The sequence below is a fragment of the Esox lucius genome, chromosome 16 (genome assembly GCF_011004845.1).
Source record: "Esox lucius isolate fEsoLuc1 chromosome 16, fEsoLuc1.pri, whole genome shotgun sequence".
NCBI lineage: Eukaryota > Metazoa > Chordata > Actinopteri > Esociformes > Esocidae > Esox > Esox lucius.
Window position 1 is genome coordinate 11,549,254 of NC_047584.1, and position 22,271 is coordinate 11,571,524.

General features: G+C 39.4%; 1 protein-coding gene across 1 annotated transcript in view; it reads left to right on the forward strand.

Moving 5' to 3' along the window:
* The window catches only part of pdia5 (protein disulfide isomerase family A, member 5), a 66,307-nt gene extending 49,263 nt beyond the window's left edge, over positions 1-17,044 (forward strand). The window contains exons 15-17 of the mRNA XM_010879729.5: positions 7,399-7,469; positions 12,681-12,815; positions 14,818-17,044. Of these exons, the coding sequence (XP_010878031.1) occupies positions 7,399-7,469; positions 12,681-12,815; positions 14,818-14,889 (278 nt within the window). The 3' untranslated portion in view covers positions 14,890-17,044. The remainder of the gene's footprint in view (positions 1-7,398; positions 7,470-12,680; positions 12,816-14,817) is intronic.
* Positions 17,045-22,271: the final 5,227 nt, after the last annotated feature.

Sequence of the window (22,271 nt, forward strand, 5' to 3'; positions counted from 1 at the left end):
GGCACAACAACATCCAAGCTGTGAAGAGACAGGAAAGTGACAATATGCTCAGAATAGACTTGCCAAAGGGGGAAAGGTAATCTGACAGCATTAACATGTTAGTATCTTTTCAGCGGGCACGCACAGTTGATGCAGGACAGGTTCATGGGATTTGCGAGCTGACTCTAAAGTAACCCTGCCATCACTGTCTGATTAAAGAGACTCGGCACATCATCACACCTTCCCAATTCATCTTAGTTAACGTGATCTAAACGCCTTTGGTTTTTCCTCTACAAAGAGGTTCTGAAGAGTGGAGACAGCAGAACAAAACAATAACAACCTGCTGTGTTTTTTGCCTCAATTTGTAATGCTCTGCCCCTCTATGTAACATCTTCCTGTTAGGGGCTTTGGAGTGATCAAACTACTCACTAACATGTGAGCACTCTAACCTAAGGCCTTCAGACAGCATGATTATTTCATAAAGGAGGGCATCCTGCTCATCATTTCCAACCTCCTTCTCAGGTCTTCTTACCTAATCATGTCACAGAGAGTAACGCTAACTAATCCTGCCCGCAGGAATTTCCTGTAAATATTTTGTACTGCTGCACTTTTCCATTATTAATTCTTGTAAATGAGAAAACAAAATGCTTTTGGATATGTTGACGAAAGAGTGGAAGCCACATTTTATATTTTTGTACCTGTCACGGTGGAATCAAAAAATGGGAACGGACAGCTGGTGTATTTTGGTCTACATGGAGGAATGCAGCAGATACAGGATATACTATAGCCCATAAAATTACATAACAGAATTCATATTCTTCAAACTACTAAATGGAAATGGGAAAATCACAGCATAAGGCTTGCCGAAGCTCCCTGTGGTTCTTTTCTTTAATGCCAGTCATTACTGTGTGCGAAAGGGACTGAATATGACAGAGGAGGCTTTCACATGGTAAAGAGAAGGAAAAGCGGAGGGCTCTCATTGAATGTGAAAGTAATGATTTTTTGTCACTTTTCATCAGAAAAGCAGCTGAAAGCTATCTTGAAGTGTTCACTGAAGTGATCATACCCATTGTTGAACATCTTCTTACCAACAAAAGTGGCCCCAGGAAGCACTTGGAAAAAGTGCCTATATATGGTGTTCCAAGCAGACCTGGGGTCTTGTAAGGGCCTGCCTGTTGCCTTATCCAGCATTCAGCTGCATAAAATGGCGTATGTTTACCTTTTAACAAAATATCCCATTCAACAAAAGTGAGAAGGTTATGATGCTTGATTCACCATTTGATGAGAAGGTATTGATGCTTGATTCACCTTTTGATAGCCATCAACTCTGTACTATGGCTGAACTACATATATGGATTAGTGCTGTTTGCTAAGTTGCTAAAAGACTAGGCGTATCACACAGGAGAGTTGTAAATATGCCCGACCCTGCCTGTAAAGTAACTAGTGGATGGGTGGTACACACATCTACTGTACCACTCATTGGGGAAGGGGGGAACCCTGGCAACCTGCCAGAATCTGAGGCAGGTATGCATGGCCAGAAGGAAGTCCCTGGGAGGTTTCATTTATGACTCCAATGAAGGGATTTATGCCGCCCTATAAAATACAAGTGAGCCATCACTAATGTAGGGTAATTCTGAAGGGATTATGGAAGGACAGGCTGGGACGAAGTAGGGGGGATTTTGTCTGTCTGCATGTGCAAGCATATGACCATATTTTATAGATTTTGTGTGTTTGAATTGCAATTCCTTCTGTTAAAATGTCATGCAGCTTAGTGTTAATGTCAGTTGGGGTGAGCCAAAGGTCATGTTCGATTTGGGGTGATATGCCGTTCACACCATTAAAGGTTAATGTCAGGACTGGGTAGAGAATTAAACATCTTTGTTTTAGTAAAATTATCGTTCTTTAATTTGTAATATTCTCAACTCAATGTAAAAAGTATGCATTTAGAAAACTACTGAATTCTACTAGTAGTATTAGTTCACTTCAGTTTAGTCATTTTAATACCCTATGACAAAAATTCATTATGGCATTGATTTGACATTCATGGTATTTAAAGCCTGCCAGATTGTTATTCTGCCAACTTGATTATTCAGTAACCAAAACAAATTCTGTTACCCAAACAAATTCAGTTCTCTTGTTTGCTGTGCATATATTGCTATTCCACTGTTGATATTGGGGAGTAGAATAATAGAACAAGAAATGAAAACTTGGCAGGCCGAGGTTAGCAGGCCCACGGGTAGAAGTGACTGTGGTTAGTCGGGGAGGGGACTTGAAGAGAAGCCATTCATTTACTTAAATCGTATTTGAAAGTTATATTAGTTCTTGGTTTACTGCTATAGGACCTGCGTGAAGTTGGCCCCCCACCTAACGCAAAACATCGTCAAACTATGCTCAATCGTTTGTGCTCCGTTTGTGCTGGTTTGTCCTGTAAAAAGTTTTGTTTGTGCTGCTTCGGTTTTTTAGATATTAAAATAATATTTTTAGGTCAATCTGAGGTCACTCAGCCCCCCCACATGCTCCAAATTCACCCAAAATTGTCTCGTTCGTTTGTGCTTCGTTTGTGCTGGTTTGTGCCAGTAAAAGTTTTGTTTGTGCTGCGTTGGGTTTTAAAATATTAGACATTAAATTATAGACTATGACGTCACCAGCCCCCCCCCACATGCCTTAAATTCTCGTTATATAGTGATGTTCATTTTTTTTTTTTTATGCACATAAGTTACGAAGAGTAACAATAGTTCAAGTGCTGATTGGCCAGTAAGCTTATTTTAATGCTAAAGTAATGTTAAGCACTTTATTTATGAGGCGCATAGACCCAAATTGCGTTTCGTGCTATTGGATTTTAGCTCTGCATTTCAAATCCCTGTAAACTCGACTGCATTTGTGGTGAATTTCTTGTCTCCGTGGACAGTTCAGCCAAAGCAGATGTATTTTCCTTTACTGTAGGCTTGTTTGCTTGGTTACCTGTATGCAGCTACTGATGCCGGTAGCCAGCTTTTCCTCAGCTAATCTTTCTTGTCCCTGGCCAGTTTCGATACCCTGTGTCCTGTGTGGCAGTTTGCGTCACTGACCTCCAAGCTATTTAAGAATGGGTAGTCAGCCAGTCACTCAGTGACTCACCCAGAATTATTTGCTCTTTTTGGCCGGCTCTGCTTATACGGTCTGGCAATAAGTATGCAGAATAAGTGTTATGGCTGAACAGCAATTTCCCTATTCCTTAGAATATTGCTAGAATCAGAAAAAACATATAAATCATCATTGGGTAGCAACAAGGCTTGGAATTTCATCATTTTAGGGGCAAGGCCATTTGGCCTTAAGTGTCACAAACATTTTTAGGGCACAAAAGCCACACGCCAGGGCACAAAGGCCATTGAGTGAAATGGAAAGAATTTGGAGCTTACAGATAAACAACATGAATTGCTGCTAAGAAAAAAATGCATGCATTACATAAAAATATTATTCTCTTTTTTAACATCATACTTTGAATAATAACTTATTATAACTGGGCAATACTTTTGCTGAGAGCATTTACATGACGACAACAAACAGACAACAGTATTGACAGTTAAGTAACAATAAGGCTAGCCAGAAGGCTAACATTACCCCAGTTACACAAAACTAAACCACAAAGTATCCTTTAACATCACAATCACCTGTGCTTATAAGTATGACCTAAGTAAAATAATGTAGTGATTTATTTGTGTGTGAAGAAAGTTTTCTTTTTTTTTTTAACTTTTTACCACAAACGCTGCCATGTCTAGTGATATCAAGCTTAGCGTTACTTCTTGGAGCTCTCAAAAAGCGTTCAGGTACATTCTCTGGCATTCTCCCACTCAAGGTCGGAACTTTCCCACTTCCCAGTTGCTCATGAACACACCTTCCAAAATGTAGAGGTTTGATTCAATTAAGCACTAAGTCAGCTATTTATTTACAGATACAAACTACAAACAAACAAACAAACTGACTGCTGCCCGCAAGATTTTGACAGTTGCATGGGCACAAAGGCCATGGTGGCCGTTGGGCATACAATGATTTTTGGGGCATATCAGTGAGAGCGAAGAGCAACGACGGCCATTCCTAAGTAAAAACATCTGACATTGGCACCATGTTTGTTACCAGGTAAACGACATTTTTATTGAGTTTATACACCTTCTAAGTCAGTGGTCTGGCAAAAGTGCTTGTGTGTGTATTTCACCTAATGGCTCAGTGAGAATACCTCATTGCTACAATTTTTAAGTAGTTTAAATTGTGTTGTGTGTACCATGGCAGTGTAAAATGTTTTACTTAATATCATTTTACAGTTTACATATAAAATAATACAAATACATAGATTGGGAAAATATCCAAGTGTTTGGATGTCCCTGTGAGCATTGTTGGATCAGTAATCAGGAAGTAGAAACTGCATCACACCACAGGCACTGCCAAGAAATTACCAACCTGGAAAATCCAGCAATCAAACAAGGACACTTTTGAGAGAAGCCATAGAGAGGCCAACAATCACTTTTAAGAAGCTACAGAGTTCAGTAGCTGGAAGTGAAGCAATGGTGCACCAGCCAGTCGTATTAAGAGCTCTGCATAAAACTGGCCTGTGTTGGTGGGTGGCAGTAGAGAAGTTTCTCAAAAAGTACCATCTGAAAGCACATCTGGCGTTTGTCAGAAAGCATGAATGACCCCGCTGCAATGTGGAAAAAGGTGCCAAGATGGACAAAACTCATAGTTCTTTGTGTGGTGCAAACCTGAGCCTGCTCATGCCTCAAGATACATCATCTCCACTGTGAAGTGTTTTAGAAATGTTCCTATACACTTCAGAATTAATTCAGCTGTTGCCTTCCAGTGGCAGCCGAAGTCATAACACCCCTCCACTGTATTTTACAAATGAGGTGGTATGCTGTTGATCATGGGCAGTTTCTTCCCCCCCACAGTTTCCTCTTTTCATTTCTCTGGTATGTGTTAATCTGTATCATCTGGCCATAATACCATTATTCCATGACTCTGCAGTATTATTTTGGTTAGCAAACTTGAATCTTCTCATCCCGTTTTTTAGGATAACTAGTGGTTTTCATCTTTCTATGGTGTGTAGCCTCCTTATTTGTGATGAAGAAGTCTTTGTCAGATTATGGGAAACATAATTTACAGTGGGTCCACTGTAAAGGTCTTCTTCTGGGATTGCTGAGCTCTCCATTGCTTTCCTTCTTTTTACTGATGTTTTTGGTAAGCTAAGTGTTTAACTATGTTTCTGATCTCTTTAACTTGTCTGTCAGTAATGTGCTATATAGTCATTTGCCTTACAAGCCATGTACTTGTAAATTGTAAGGGGACTGGTGTTGTCTCAGACCAGTGGACATGTTTCTAATGTTTTGACTAATGGCATGACATACTATTCAGAGACATCTGGGTCTGCACAACGTGGTGTTTGATATGACATACAGTAGCAGTCTGAGGATAAGAGGGTTGTTTTAATATAACCCCATTAAAGGTCACACTGGTATTCAGTACAGTATAAACAGCCATAGGCCAAAATGTGATTGGACTGTAATATTTGTCCCAAAGAAGTGACAGAAAATGTCATTTAAAAGCATTCTTTCATTTTACATTCTAGTCATTTTGCAGAGACTCTTATTCAGAGCAAATTATAGGAGCAATTAGCGTTAACTGTCTTTGTCAAAGACAAGGAATGGAATTCTTAAGGGTGTGCTTAATTTGCTAGTGCTCCAAGGACACTAAGTCATTAAACAAAATTGACAATCACATTTTCTTCAGAACCCAAAAAACACTTGCATTAAGAAAAGCTTAAGCAATAACTGTAAAATTGTGATTTAAGAAAGGTAGCAACTGGTGGCTAAGAAGTCAAAATTGGCAGACATGAACTGTCTCTACTGTTCTTCTCTTATCTCTCTTCCAACCCCTTGTCTTCACCTTCACATCACCTCCTTCAGGTGTGTCTAGCCAAATAACTATTGGCTTACCAAACTTTCATCAGCTAGCTCCTAATGCGCTACAATGGAAACTTTAGCCTTTTAACATTAGCTGAAAGTTGCTATCTAGCTGACATTTGTTGGTTTAGCTAATCTCAAGTCATGTAATTAGAAAAGCAGATAAATACTCTATTATATTTATTAGTCTTTATTTCTGTTTTATGTAGCTATAATATTCTAATATATTTTTGTTGCATTCATTATTACTTATCGTCTAGCTTTTGCAAGATTAATGAAAATCAATGATGTGCATTGTTGGCCGATGTGTCTTAAATATCTTCTTTCAAGGCATGTTCAGATCATTTGCTGACCCACTGATAACAGGGCAGCCATAGGCATTATAATATCTACCAGTGACTCGTGCTTTGGAGAGAATAGTGTGAATGTCACTGGCCAGTCCGGCGAGTGCCATTGGACTGAACTCAGGGATTTAATCTTGCAGACTTACCGCTACTGCTCAGATGCTCTAATCAATAATCTTAACCCAGGGGGGCATACCTCCAGACCCCCGTAGCAGAATGGGTCACCACAGTGTCAAACTAGCTCCTATGAAATACAGTGTAACGATACGGTCATCTGATGATATGTAATTACTTGAAATTAATGCTAATTCATCTGATATGATTGAATAGTATTTCTCTTAGTGAAATGCAACCAGCCCTTCACAATTGAGTAAAGCCCACGATATATTGCCCACAGAGAGTACTAGCCCTTGGCCTAAATGGGTCACAGTTTGTTGATGCCTAGAAATGCCTTGGTTTATGGCCAGTCTACTCACACCCGTTCCATAAACATATCGCTCACATTCAGTCTAAAGTGAAATCCAGAATTGGTTTCTCATTCTGCAGTAAGGCATCCTCAACCACACGTATAAAAATGAACATCCTGCCAATCCTCCGCTATGGCGATGACGTGTGCATGGTTGCGGTTGTCCCTTTTATGCACATCCATGTCCCATTCTAACTCAACTCACTCAATATTTTCTATTCCAATAGTAACGTGTATTATACTTGATGTGCCAGAATAGTCACTCCTTAAACCTGCCCTTCTTTTACACAACATTCAGTTTAGTGTGCCACCGCCATAGACTGAAATGTTCACCACACCTCACTTGTTTAAAACAAACCAGCCCAGCTGCTGTCTGGTCAATGCATTGTCAATTAATTGTCAGATTAGTTTTCGTGTCTTGCTGAATAATGTGTAATTAGTCTTTATTTATATTTTTCTTAAGATTTTTTTGGTTTTCTGTAATGTTCTGTGTCCTTTGGCAAGGTTGTCATTGAAAATGAGAATTGGTTGTTATCTGACCCAGTTAAATAGCAGTGAAATAAACAACTTTATTCTAGTTCATACATTTGTTACTACTAAAGGACATAGGATACATTCTTGTTAGTATGTAACTAACCAGCCCTGATAGTATTAACATCACTCTTTTTTTTTTTAACAGGGTGTCCCCACTGCAAGAATGCTGTACCTCACTTCACTACTGCAGCAGACCTCTTTAAAGAGGACCGCAAGGCGAGTTTTTAGCCCTCTCCTCAACATACACTTATCGTTATTTAGCCCTCTCCTCAACATACACTTATATATATGTTCTATTTTCTGAGCTCTTTTTTGTCGTTAGTCCTTTGTTCTTTTTTTTTTCTGTCTGACAATCCTATTGGACCGTTGATTATTGTCTTTAATACTGCTGTCCATTGAACTTCATTCAGTGACACTCCTCCAAACCTTTCTCTTATCCACATTGGGACAAAATCACTGCTTGCTTAAAGCTGATTGTTACAAATCTGCAGTCATTTCAGTGGCCTATGCGTTTCTCAAAGAATGCTGGGAAGAACTGGTGCACCATTTTTTTCTGTGACTAGATATTCATCTGTTTATTAGTAATATGAAAGGTAACATTTTGTACTCAGTCCTAGCTTAATTTTTCCTGTATTTAGAAAGCATTTCATTTATAATTTCAAGCCTCATTCCCCATCTAAAGTGAGTTCACGTCAGACATATAACAATTTTTTTGTTCTAGATCTTTTCCGAACTATGCAGCATTACTAGTTATTTCTTTTGGCCATCTTATGATTTATGTCTTTTTAGGTAGAAATGAACATTTCACCATTATCTTCATTAACAAAACCTATGCTAGCAGCCTTTACACACAGATGCGCACACACATTCACGCTGTAATGCCTACTCTATGGGACGCGTGTTTGGCTGCACTCACGGCACGGGACTGTTACTCATCATAAGTTCGTAACATAACACTGTAAGTGTTGTCGGTATGAATGACTAAAGTACATCACACACTGTTTTCATCACTTCTTAATCTTATAAAGCTCTTTGGTATTTGGCAAGCATATCATTCATATGTTTGGAATGTGAAAATGTATTCCAGATGGTAATGACATTAGACAACTTCACTAAATCACTTGGGGTTTGAGGTAATTCCTTATTCTGGTTTTAAGTGTTCATATTTGTATTGATATACCAAGGGAATAGGAGTTGTTTTTCTTCAGAATTAGATCTGCATTCTGCAACCATTTCCCAGAATGTGTCTGAATGGGGAATCTTTATGCATTGGAGAAGCGTAGCATTGCACGCACGGTGTGTATATTCATTAGTATCTTTATTGTGGACACATGCTAAGCATCGTCTACTGGCTCTTTCTTTTGCCATTCGTGGGTTACAGTCCTTTAACATTGCTTCAAGAGATTTGGAATTGCCTCATGACTTGAACTCAAGTTACACATTTCGCAACTTTAGTCATTTGACCGAAGACTAAAAAAAACAGCTAGCCACACGTCTTCAGCTTTTGACTTCACTTTAAGTTAACCTGTACAACCCGAGAAACTGAAGACATGTGTAGATGTCCCCATTCAAAGGGGAATATTCTATCCTTTTATCCCCATTGTGAAGAACATGAACTGGATCACTAGAATCCAGACATTATTCATGTCAACAATATAAAATTTGAGTTCAGTAGGAAATCAACTTAATGTATAAAAACATTTTACTTTACCCCAAGTTAATCACAAGGCATGAAAAATATTTCAACATTTTTGACTGTTCATTGTGCAGGTGTGTTGACTTATAGAAAAACTGCTAAACAATGATCTCTTGCTGGTGCAAAGATTTCTCAAGTTCACAAAAGTGAGTTGTGTTATAATATTTCTGTCCTTTTATGAAAAATGCCTTAAAAGTTTGTATTTGTCATATTTTTTAAAAAGCCTAGATAAAAGATATGACAAAATGCAGATCTGTCCCATTGGCTATTTTAACTTCGGGTTAGTTTTGACTAAAGTAAATTATTTACGGCTGGGTATAGAAGCATAAATTGTTGACGCAGAGACAGATTCATCCAATAATTCATCAGGGCAAATAATTGCAAACAACGGCTAAACAAAATGAAGTACACCAAATTCTAATCGAGGTACACCTGCATGTTAACTCAAATAGCTAAACTTCAAAACGTGTGGGTGTAGCTCAATACATTAACCATCCAGACATGATTATAATTTGGTTTCCTATTTAACCAACCCACACAGGTGAACCCACAAAAAATATCTTATTAAATCAAAGACACTGTCCTTACCTAAAATGCATTTCAGTGTGCCTAACTAGTAAAACATGAGTGTTTGTGAAATCTAAAATAAAAGAGCTGCACATGTGAATCAGAATAAATAAATACAAATAGAAATCTGTCATAGCAGCAATGTGGCCATAAGCAGCAAAGGGAGTCCCATAAGTCAAGCTGGATGAACGTAACACTCCACGTCCACGTATCTGTCGTGGAATCCCTGGGTCTTTGTCGTCTGTACCAGGTTAACCTCAGCCCATGCCGGTGTGAGATGGTAGATAGATCCTTGCAGAAGCTGTTGTTGTGCAATCACCATGGACTTCATCAGTGAACGGGCACTTTCCTCAGACTACGTCCTCCCACCAAGATCTCAGTGTCCGGTTTGTACTCTGCCTGGAGATATTATGTCAGTGTGTTTAGCTGGAGAGGCTCATTTCACTGATCTCTTACCTCCTGCCGAGCTACTGTGAACAAATCAACAAATTATGAGAGAGAGAATAAAACACTAGTCAGACTTTGTTTAATCATTTTCATTGCGCTTGAATTTACACAGGATTTTTGAGAGGTGCCGTGTAGAATTGTTGCAGTCAATTGCAGGAAAATCTTGTGAAGGTTCATGCATTTGTGAAAGAATCGTCCTCACACTTGCAGAACTCTGGGGGGGCTATACCAAAAATTTGGCGTACACTACCTCAGAGTTTAGACAACAAAATAATCTAGTGTCTAGAGTCTTTTTCAATACGTGTCAGAAAATGTAGCGTAATGTAATCAAGCCCTTGGCTTCTGAATTGATGATGCTTTGGTCCCTCGATTTCTGGTCCTGGAAAAGCTGTAGCCTCATGGTGGGAAATCCAGGCCCTGTATTTTAATGGTTTTCATTAGTCCATGCTGAGAGGTGAACAGCATGCAAACCAGCACACTACATAGAGTTTGAAGAAAGGTCTGGTTCCCTGGAGGTCACCTGTTAAAATGGTTAAATTATACAGTGCAATTACATTTTATAGTGTGATTGTTGGTTCGCTTCTGTTTATTTAATATTAGCCTTTGGTTTAAGGTGGGAAAACATTAAAGGATACAAATAGGTGAACTCAGTGAACCTGTAAGGGGGTAAATACTCTCCCACAACACTGTATGTGTCTACTCAGAATAAACAACCCTTAGATTCCAATGTCTGCAGGCGACGTGTGGGTGTTGCAACCTCCATTTTACTGTCACGATCAGTTTGGTTCACACTATCTAGCCAGGGATGGATGGATATATAGAGGGAGGGATGGATGGGTGGGTAGAGTGGTTGTGTGTGGAGTGAAGAGGGCCAATGCAGCATATCTAGAAAGCATGTAGAAAATCCTCCTCAGCTTCATGCTCCTTGTGTTTCAACCAGGGGGATCATTAAGAGCACTGGCCTCAGATCTTTGAGAATCATCTTATGACTTATTTTCCCCCATGTCAGTTTACCACAACTCTGATTGATGGGGGGTGAAATATGATGAGGCTGCTCTGTAGTCAGTGAAAGCTCTGCTGCTGTGAAAAAATATCTTCTGTAAACCAAAAAAGTTAGGTATGCATTACACACATCAGGTATTTCTGAGCAGGTGCAGGATAAGTCATCTTTATTTCCGCAAACTCTTGTCTTTTATGGACACATTTCATCCCTTTTGTTGTACCTTCTAAACCCCCCTGCCCTGCTTTCATGTTGAAGGTAACAGTTCTTCTGATATGGGAAAGACCGACTGTGTTCCTTCCAACATCGTCAAAGCTCCTAATTATGTTGACAGACCTTTTATTGATCATGCTGACAGACATCAGGAGCACATTTAACTATTCATCCGTTTTGACAGTAACGCTGAATCCTAACATCTGTAAACACTGAGCTACACGTTTTCGTTCCCTAAACAAAGTGTTACATAACAGTGGAGTCATTTTAATAATCTAAAGCCTATTAAATGTCACACAACATGGATGAGATGAGCATTTCATATTGCGATTCCAGAGAACATGACAGAGGATTCACCCGTCTAAGATTGCAACACATCAAACTGTGAAATTAGTTTAGCCTCGCCAAAACCGTCCGTCATTTACATATTCAGCGTTCTGGTCCTCAGGAGAGGGATGGTGATTACTTAATGCCGGCGAGCTCAATGTGCCGCTCTCGGTGCGTTTGAGAGGTTGTCCAGGTCCCAAGATTCACTCTGTTTTCACTCTGTGTAAACTGAGTGCACAAGATTTGCACAGGTGGAATGCAGTGCACTATGTAGGCCACAGGTTGCTATTTGGGACACCAGTGGTTGACATTTGAGCCATCCAAAGGCCGGCCAGGGTGGGGGGACGGGGAATGGTGGTGTTGGGGGGGGGTGTTAGGGCTATGTATCAGAGAGATGGTATTTACGGCTCATTTGTGCTGTGTTTTTTTTTCTGACTGCCATGCTGTGACAACCCCGACATAAATCTCTTTTGTTGTTTTATGTAAGAGTGATTGTTTTTTTCCCCACCCACTCTAAATGGTCTAGCTAGCTTGATAAGAATGTATTACTCATTTTTTTAAAGGGGTAATTCTGTGTTTTACAGCCTAGAGTTAGATGGTTCCTCAGCTTAAAGTAGTAGGGGAGTCAGGAATAACTGTAACCCTTTTTTTGTTTGCTCGGGGTTACTTTAGCCACTGCTAGCGAAAATCAATGGGGGTAATCTGGGTAAAGACAAATTGCAGGTGAGGATGTTATAAACTGAGCTTCCCCTTTTATCCCAGCGCACCGAGAACCTGGCAGACCAAATTTGGGAATGTGGATGGAATAAATGTGGACGCAGAGCAGAACAGCTCCGTCAGTGCCAAAGCAGCAGTGTTGGAAGCTTTGACATGTTAATGTAATCCCTTTCTACAGTATGCTGACATTGTTCCTACTTGACTTAATGACACTGGTCATTTCCATTGCAGATGTTTTCATACTTTCTCAACAGCTGAAACACTTCAGAACTATTGCATCGTTTTGAACCTCTCTCAATTAGTTTCACATTAATGGAGGTCACTACCACACCTCTAGTCTCCCTAAAGAGGTTCTTATGTAGGCCTAGGTGGCAGTCGTCAGATGTTGGTACTGTTAGTTTTATTTCTGTTCATGACAATTATTTAGTTGAAACTAGCTTCTGTTTGCTTCTTTCCTCAGATAGCATATGCTGCTGTGGACTGCACAAAAGGACAGAACCACGAGCTGTGCAAGCAGGAGAGTGTTGAGGGCTACCCAACATTTAACTACTACAACTATGGCAAATTTGCCGAAAAATACAATGGAGACAGAGTGGTAAGTGACACAGTATTAAAAAGCTGTGAAATTGGGAAAAAGTTCAAAGTTAAGCTTAGCCAAAATATGTTGCAGAAGGTATTACATCTGACACAATGCTACATTTTAGCTGCTCCCATTTGGTTACCTGGAAACATTGCCCTATGTTTACCTCACTAGCTGTTTATTTTGCTAACATTTTGCTTCAGATGGGGATGTATTTGGACAAGCTGTATTACATCCTTAACGGAGCACTTACAAAATGTTTAAACGTCTGCTGTATATTTGATTTAATATGGCTGTTGAGTGGTGTACCAAGCTAAAACATATTACAGTTACGGAGTCCCCTATGTTTTTAGTTAAGGAAAAACTGTCCTCAATGCTCAACTTGAATAACTGTGCAAACGAAAGACATACATAGGCAACAATGGATCTATGACCTTAGACAATTTATTTAGTATGTTCAGTATTTTATCTCATCCTTTGCCTGCAATAACTGCCTGTTTTCTACAACCCTTGAATTGGACCTGGCATTGTAGCCTCTGTAGTTATTCTGGGGAAGTCTTCTGAGGATGGTAGTGACAAAGCAATGCCTACCCCTGGAGAGTGTTCCTGATCAGTTGGACACTTCAGAGTTTTATTGTCACTATAGTGATCATTCTAAAGTCATCCACTGTAAGGGCCTTCCTTTGCCTTTTTAATGTGGCAAACTGTTGTTGTTCGTAAGCCTCAGTCTTTGGCCATGTTTCTGATGGATATTTTCAAATTCTTCAGACTCGTAATAGCTTCCTTGACTTGGATCATTGGCCCCTCTTTGATCCTCATATTAAACAACAAAGACTAACGCGAACTCTAGAATCAAGACTAGACATTTGACAAGGACTCTCTTAGTCCTTCACAAATGGTGATGAAAAACAATGTTATTTTATAAAGTAAATATGTACACCAAGACCCTAAAAAGCTGAAAAGTATACACTTAAAGTAAATGTTTGCTTTAAACTTGGAGTAAAGAGCCCAAAAAAAAAAAACTATTAAAAATGGAAAATTTCTGAAAACAACACAAAAACATTTCAGTTTTACAACTTTTGTCTCAACCTCTAAGCTCTGCAGAGGATATATGCAACCATGAATTATTTCCAAAATCAGCCATTCAAGTTTTTCTCTGTTCTTTACAACTCCCAGATCATCATATAAAGTGCAATACAATAAAAAGCCAGTTTGTTCTCAACCTCTCCTAAATGACAGACCAGTATATAAACACTCTCTTTCCACTATGGCATTAAACCTGCCGACTTCAATTGCCTGAGGCAATATACTGTTTATGTCAAATTTTATGGGATTTGAACATGAAGATTAAGAATACTTAAATGGCATCCTTCTTGTGTACCCTTGTAGACAATCCCAAGGTTAGGCCGTGATTTGCCTAAGCATACACATACAAAGTCGTATACTGTATGCATTATTATACCATCCACTTTGTATGCATTTTGTGAATGAAGCATTAAAGACCAGAAGTAGAGCTGAATTGTTATACAAATGTTGAGCTTAAGGAGACTCATAATCTGTGTACCCCAAGAATTAAGCCCTGACCACCGTTTGCTACCAATAATAGTTCAATTAAAGGCCAATTCGCCTATCTCCTTGATTTATTTGTCATTTTCTATGTATGATGACCTGACATCCATGTGCCTTTATAGCTATGAAACAAGTCTATAAAAAATGTATGTGAAACATATCCCTTATTGTGATGTTTGTATCATAGTCAAGGATGATATGATTATGCAAACATTGGCGCTCAAGTAAAAGGAAGCAAAACTAAACCTTCAGTTGTATGGTTTTTATGTATCTCTTTGCCATTGGTTTTCGAAGGCTTATCTAATAGAAAATGCAATCATGTAGCCTTTTGGTACTGTGCAACTAAGTCAAGGGTATTAATTTATGCTTAACTTAATCTGTCACCTTTAACGATTTAGATCTGGTATTTATTAAGTGTCTTACCATTGCCTCCTCTTTCTCTCCCCAGGAGTCAGGTTTTATAGGATTCATGCGGAGCCTTCGGGGGCGGGACCAGGGCAAGAGAAAGGAGGAGCTTTAAATCAGGGCATGATGAGGAGGAGGTGCCTGTCGTTGCACTGTGACCCTGGCAGTGGCCTCTTAGCACTGACCTTATGTGATGTCATCATGATGTGACATAAACGGGGGGAGGAGACTTGAACCTCAGCATTAAGCGAAAGCCTATTTTTTTATACCGCGGATCGATCACGTGACCATGTTTGTAATACCAGTGGAATTACCTACCGACTGACCACTTTTTTCATTCATATTTTGATGGAACGATTAAAAAAAAAAATGCAGGAAAATGTTGCCCAAGTAATACTGTGACTGCATTTGTGAAAAGCTCCACCTTATACTGTGTATCTATGCAATATGTACCCCTCTCCTCCTGATCCACTGTTGACCATCAGGGGGGTTGGATGGTGGGTTAGCTGGGGGATCGTGGAGGGCTGTGGTTGTGTTGCATGTGCCACCTACAGCACTACATCACAGGGTCTGTCACCACAACGCAGTCCTAATTCTCACTGTTCACCTGAAGAGGATTACAATCTAAGCATCCAACTTTTCATTTCCAAATAAGTGTTTCGATATTTTTGTACTGACCTGTCTATCATGTTAGGTCTTGGTTTATTTCAGGATTGAAATGACTGAAAAGCAAAAACTGTGGCCTTACATTAATGTGAAATAGGAGCTAGTCACTCAACTAAAAGTTACGCCAGCCTGAGGGATGTGGTGGTGAGTGATACAGAACTAGGCCCTAAAACATAGCAGAAGTCTTATGGTGTTGCTTTGAAGCCTGGTACTTCTGTTCCTCAGCATGTTTCAGCAATGAGAGACAGAAAGAAACAATGTGACGGAAATGTAATATACCAAAAATGAATTTGAATTGTGATTATGTTACAGTAAATCTCTGGCCGTCATTGAGAGCTATTTTGCCTATTACGAGTGTATTTTCATCATAGGACCAGATATGGGGCCAAGTATGATTCTTATTTTTGCAGTGTCCTATTGAAGACCGTTTCCCCCATCCTAAAATTGTGTCCAGGAACAAGACACTTTCCTTGACACCCCTCCCCCCCCTTCCATCTTGTCTGTGTTACCCTTCAACTCGATATCAGTGGCCATATGGGATCATTATCAGACTAGATGTTCCAGGATCTACGTTCCATCAGAACAAAGAGAAGAATCTGAGAGCAGGCAGCCTGTATGTGTATGTCTGTCTGTCCAGGGCAGGAGGATGTTGTCCCATAATGTCAATGTAAATCCAACAGGATGACTTCAGATTTCAATGTTGGAGAGGGGTGTGAGAAAGTCGATGGACTCCCTTAACGCCCCCGCCACACACACACATACACACTCTCCCAGCTTGGCACAATCATCAATACCGAAGCCATTACCATTACAGCCCTTTGTGGCGACTTTAATGCTGTGTGTTTTCAACTCCCTGGCTTAAGCCTCTATAAATATTTAAAGGCCTATCTGTAGCTGAACTTAGGTTTTATTATTCAGGAAATTGGTTCCATTCATTATTGAATAAGGTTCTCAGGGAAAGCGAAATCACAAAAAGGGAACTAGCTTGTTGTACTCATTTGCATTGCAGTGTGATAGTTTCGAGCTCTAGAGTCGCCAAATCAAAAGAACTGTTTACGTTTGTCTTGTATGAAAAATAACAAAATGTATGGATTTAAATAGTCCAGTTTACATTTTCTGTGCCAAATCATGGCAGGAAGGATTAAATAAATAATGTGGTGAAGACAGGGGTTAATGAACACGTTTCTGGGATGGTAAATGGGCTAGTTCTAAATTAGATAATTCTGGAATGAACTGCTGACTAACATGGAACACTCTCCAATCAATGTTACCATTACATGGCTGCTACATGCAAACCTAACTTCAACACAGGGTTGGGAGAAAACTGAATACTATGTAGCTGGATTTTGGCACAAATACTGTTTTTATTTTCTGCTGGGGTAAGTCTTTTTCTTTTTACTTTTATTATTTTGTTATTGGAATACAGGGCCTCCTCAGTGTGAGGAAATGTTTATATTTGTCTTATCCCAAAACTATTCATAGTGTAAGGAAAATCCCACTTTTGACGATTCATTGTTGTCTTTGATTTTCTGTGCTCTGCCATATGCAGAATTTTGCCCCTTCAAATGAGGACCATGAAAATAAAAACTCAAACATTTCCAAGACGTCCTTGGTCATTCTCATTCTCAGTTACTTATATTGTTGTCAAAATCACCTTTAATCCTCATTGTAATTCAACAGCTAAGTATTACAATGTGTTTATAGATACTTGAATGAGCCAATGAACTATGAGTGAAAAGCTTCCAATTTCACATTGCAGCTAAGCTGTTTTGGTTTAGTTACTCACGAATTCAACCAAAGAACAAGTGCCCTAAAAAGACATGCACAATAACACTGAGTAGGAATAAATGGATACGACACCACCATGCAATAAATAGAAATAGACTTAAATAGTTTGTCCTCCAAAGGTCAGTGGCTTGATTGACACCACTGGTGAAAGTTAGTTTTTTAAAACGTTATGCTTCCACGTGGAGTTTGCAAAATGTCACGAAGATATTTATGACTCGGTCTAGTGAAAGCTCTTCTTACCCCACGCATTTGAATTTTTTTTTAGGGTTGGCTGGTTCTCTATAAAATAGACATGTAGCAGTGTTCAGCAGAATTAACACTCAAGAGTTTGTGCAAGATGACTCAAGTCCTAACTAATTTTTAACTGGAGCTCTAGACTCAGTTTTAACTTTGGTTTCTTTTAGCCAGCCTGACTGACTACCTGGATAAACTCCTGTTTGGTAGATGCATACAATGTATGACTGCAGTAGACAGCTGATTAATGCAGAGAGTGCAGATCTAGATAACGCACTCGATCACAATTTCACAGGAGGATTTTGGAGGGAACAGACCATTTTCTCCTGGCTGGTCACAATCCTTAGTATTGAAAGGAGGGTTGCAGAAGGTACAAGGGAATGGACCTAGAGGATAAGCGACAGTGTTAATGCAACCCAAGGACTGTCTAGAAGGATATTAGGTCTTCTTAACAAAACCAGATTTCCTCCCAAGTAATTGGTCTGTCTGAGAGGTGCAGAATGAACAGATGGGTCCCATCTTCTTGACCTCCATCTGTTCTCTGCTTATTCTTGATCTTCCTGAACTGTGCTTTTTATCTAAAGTGTTAACCGAGTTGTTTGTATATTTTTCATTTTATTTTTTTTTATTCCCTCGCAACGGATACACAAGATGTTTGATTTCAGTCCAACCATGGATATACTGTTAAGAACTCCACTGTTTAGCTAAAGGTCAATTGCATCCAGAATTTTGTGGCTCCATTACTGTATACATGATAACACTGAGCTGTCATGTCCACTATAATATGATGGATAGAGCTGTTAATATCTTCCAAGAGGACACAACTACCCATTTGGTGCTTTAACCCATCTTGTTGCTTGTGCTGCCTACTCTCAACAGCGTTTTTCCTTTAGATCTCTGTAAATATTACTAACATTGATCCTTAACAAAAACTCTCTTTATGTGCCTGTGGTTGCAAAAATGAATTCGCTGGAAGACTATTCAATACACAGAGACATGGGGACAAATTGGTCTGAATAACAGAAGTCAGAGAAATAAATAGACCCTGGAGGATCTGCTCTATGTGGCCAAATAAAGATTTTCTCCTGCTTCTTTCTCTCCACTCAGTTATCAAAATGATTTACACCCTCACCTGAAAGATCCATACTCTCATTTTGTTCACTGTCCTTTAGAGCTGCCAGTCAACAGCCAATAGATCTGCTTCCCGCCTTTATGTTTGCTGATAGAAATTGGAACATCCTAGTTTTCTGTGCCCATCTTAGAGCTCCCAAGTTTTCAGCTTTTATTGCTTCAGTCTACACTATCAATAAAAAAAGCTGAATTATAAGTGTATTACTATCTCAATGGGAGAAGCTGAGTGGAATAAGCCAAAGTAAATTGCTTATTTTCTTTGGAATATATTATTTTTCCTCAGCTCCCAAAGTAGATTGAATTGGCTTTCAAATCCATTCACTGTGTTGAATGGGGCAGAATTGATCCAAAATTGATCATTGTTTCAAGTTATCGACCATCACTCTCTTTGTTGTCTGTATCGGAATAATAGGTTTCCAGATATCACTCGAGAGGGTGAAAGCCTACAGTACCTAGGTCCTACACTGATTTACAGCCAAACTGCTCTCATCATCATGTTAAACAAATGTCTATAGAAGATTAAGGAGGCTTATATTAGTAACCTCATCTGATTAAAGTCTCAGCTCAGGGGGAACCAACCCAAAGTAAAACCAAATCACACAATCTTCCCAACGACAAAGTGTAAGCTTAATTATTTTACCACCTGCGAATCCACAGCAGATGGGGAGAGAGCGAGTGAAAGAGTCAGAAAGGGAGAGACTGGTAAATCTGTCCATATGTCCCTACCCATTTGTTTAGTTTGTGTCCGTGTGAATGACAGCATCGCTTCTCTCTCAGCTGACCCGTCTTTCAATGCTAAACATTCCCCTGGACCACTGGCCATTAATCAAGTTGTCAGCGCGGCAGACATCCATCATCATTACCATGTAGCTTAGCACCCACAGACCGGTAAGGCCTACTGGGACCGACTGAGAGATGAATGAGGGATTCGTGGGAGTGTCCTTGCTAAAATGGCCCACAGAGGATCAGTGCACTTTGGCGAAATTGGATGGGTGAAGTGAGGGATAGTTGAGAGAAACTAGCCTTCAGTGTTTTTGTTGATCATTATTTGGTGAACTTTTTCTGTTGCAACACGATCATCCCTGGCCAGTGCAGGCTGTTTCCTTGAACATCTTCATTCCCCCACGTGGACAACATCATGTGCTCGTGAGTTCTTGTTATCTGGGACATTTCCTGTCATTGTCTAACATGCACACTGAAGAAGGACTTGTAACTGACGTCCATGCAACAATACATCATGATTTTATACGTCTTTCAGGGGTCTGCTCTTTTGTTTTTGCCTGCCATTCCTCCCCCCAAATCCTTTTAAATAAGGATTTGCTTCCTTGATTGCTTTCTATAAACACTGCACGCCACTAATCTTTACTTCCTACCTTATAGTCAAATAAATTGCATTAGATTAAAAAAAAAATGTAATGCCAAAATCTAGTAGTGTAATGGGCTTTGGTAAATTAAAAGCTGATAATGTGATGATAATTAAGTCAGAATGGGAGTCACCTAGTTAATCACTGACAGAGTCCCCTATAAAGTATCTAGACCCTAGAAATGTAACTCTCTACCTTGGATCTAGTACCACTCAATTTCTTCACATCAATCCTCTAATCAGGGATTTATTCATACCTGGGACGCCAGGTGGGCGCAATTTATGATGACGGTAGAACAGAAAACCAGCAGGCTCCAGAACTCATAGGTTAAGGGTTGAGTACCCCTGCTCTCAACTTAGTTGGTTAATCAGCAAGTCTTTCACATGTGCTGGCATGGCTGATATTTAGTTGTCAGCTATTTGTTTGATACCATATTTGTACAATAACTATATAGGGAATGAAATGTAGCAATTTCATTTCAATTTGAATAACATGGGTCCATTGATTGTCAAGCCAGCCCCTATAACTGTTAAAGGATCAGTTCGATTGGAGGAACCAAACCAAACCCTGGCCTTGCCTGAAATTTAAAGAGGTTTATTGGTTCTTGTTTCTATTCCCATTGCTTTGGAAGCGGGGAAAGGGGTTAGGTTTAATTTGCAGGGAAAACTGATAGTTATGTTTATAACAGCAACAGATGATTAGCACATTGCTGTGATAATATTGTGACAAGCATGTGCAGCAATGTAAAATGGACAGAATAGATGAGACAGTTTAGGGTTGTGAAGGAACACAACAACCTATCATGCAAGAAGAGAATCACTCAAGCAAAGACCAGCTTTAGAGTCCAAACATCTTAGCAAGTCACTAGGTTATTGTGGTTGCAATACTGTAACATAATTTAAAGTGGCCATATGTAAAAAAAAAAAAAAATTGTTCGACTTGAAAATGTCCAAGCATAAATGACAAGACATCTGCAGTTAATGTTTTAAGTAAGTTTTGCAAATATTTTTTTTCAACAAACATTTTCAGCATGCCTGAGAAATTCCCTATTTAAACTTTCTTGCCGGTCCGTCTATGCTGGTCAGCCTTATCACGTTGCATTGACTTGTAATATCTTCATACTTGTTTTAGGCACTTACAGTACAATGTTCGCCTATGATAAAACCACCCTGAACTACTAATATTATTTTGTTCTAGTCCAATAAGGGAAGAGGAGAAAGAGACAAGTTGTGGTATTGTATAATTCAAGTCTTGTAAAGGATAGAGGCAGTATTCTACACAGCACCCCTTTAAATCCTGTTTGTCAACCTGTTATATGCACCCCAAGTTAAGTGAACCAAGGACGTCAGGAAAGCTGGCACAATAAGCTGTGTGGGTGAAGTCTTTACATATTTATTGTATTATTTATTTTGGGGTATATGTATGCTACATTTGACAGTGGGAAAAGGAGAGGATACATTTTTTTGCTGTAAGAGCTGTGGGAAGGATTTGAACCTACGTGTGTTTTGCCTCTTGCCAGGTAGCCAGGGTAAATCGGAATTTGTTCTTAATGACTTGCCTGGTGAAATAAAGGTGAAATAAAAAACATGATGAACAGGTCCCCCAGAGGCATCGGCATTGACCGCTGACCCACCCCATGCTACACATGGGTGAAAGGTTCAAGTAGCTCTTTGTATTCACCTGAGCTCTGCATGGGCTTTTATTCATTCAAGCACAATAACTGTACCCAGTCAATTACACTCATAACCATTATGAATTTTCTAAATCCAAAAAGCACTGGAGAGGTGGTTAGATTCTACTCTTCTCCTTGAACCTTTGACTTAGATCAGTTTCACAAGTCATCCCATCACTCATAGGATGACAGATTGTCCCGTTTGAGACACACACACACACACACACACACACACACAGTAAAATGGTGCTGTGGAGTTAATTAAATCGGGTTCATTACTTTTACAAGAACCCTGGAGTGCTTTCAGGAGAAATGTGCACCAGCCTGTTGTCAGTTTGCCTGCACTAACATAATACCATTTCATTTACTATCACTGGCCAAAATAAAATGTAATGGCAAAAATAATACTTTAGCTTAAACATTTGCAAGCAGAATAAGTTAAACCATCTCTCCTTATTCCAATAAGGGCCTAGAAATAAAATCTAGTCTAACATTTTGCAGCAAGCTTCTATTGCTGCAGTATGTATATTTAAGGCCGGGTGTCTCTGTAAAGCACTTTATGACAACTGCTGTTGTAAAAAGGGCTTTATAAATAAATTTGATTGATTGCATATGTTTATTTATCTGGCTAATGTTGATATT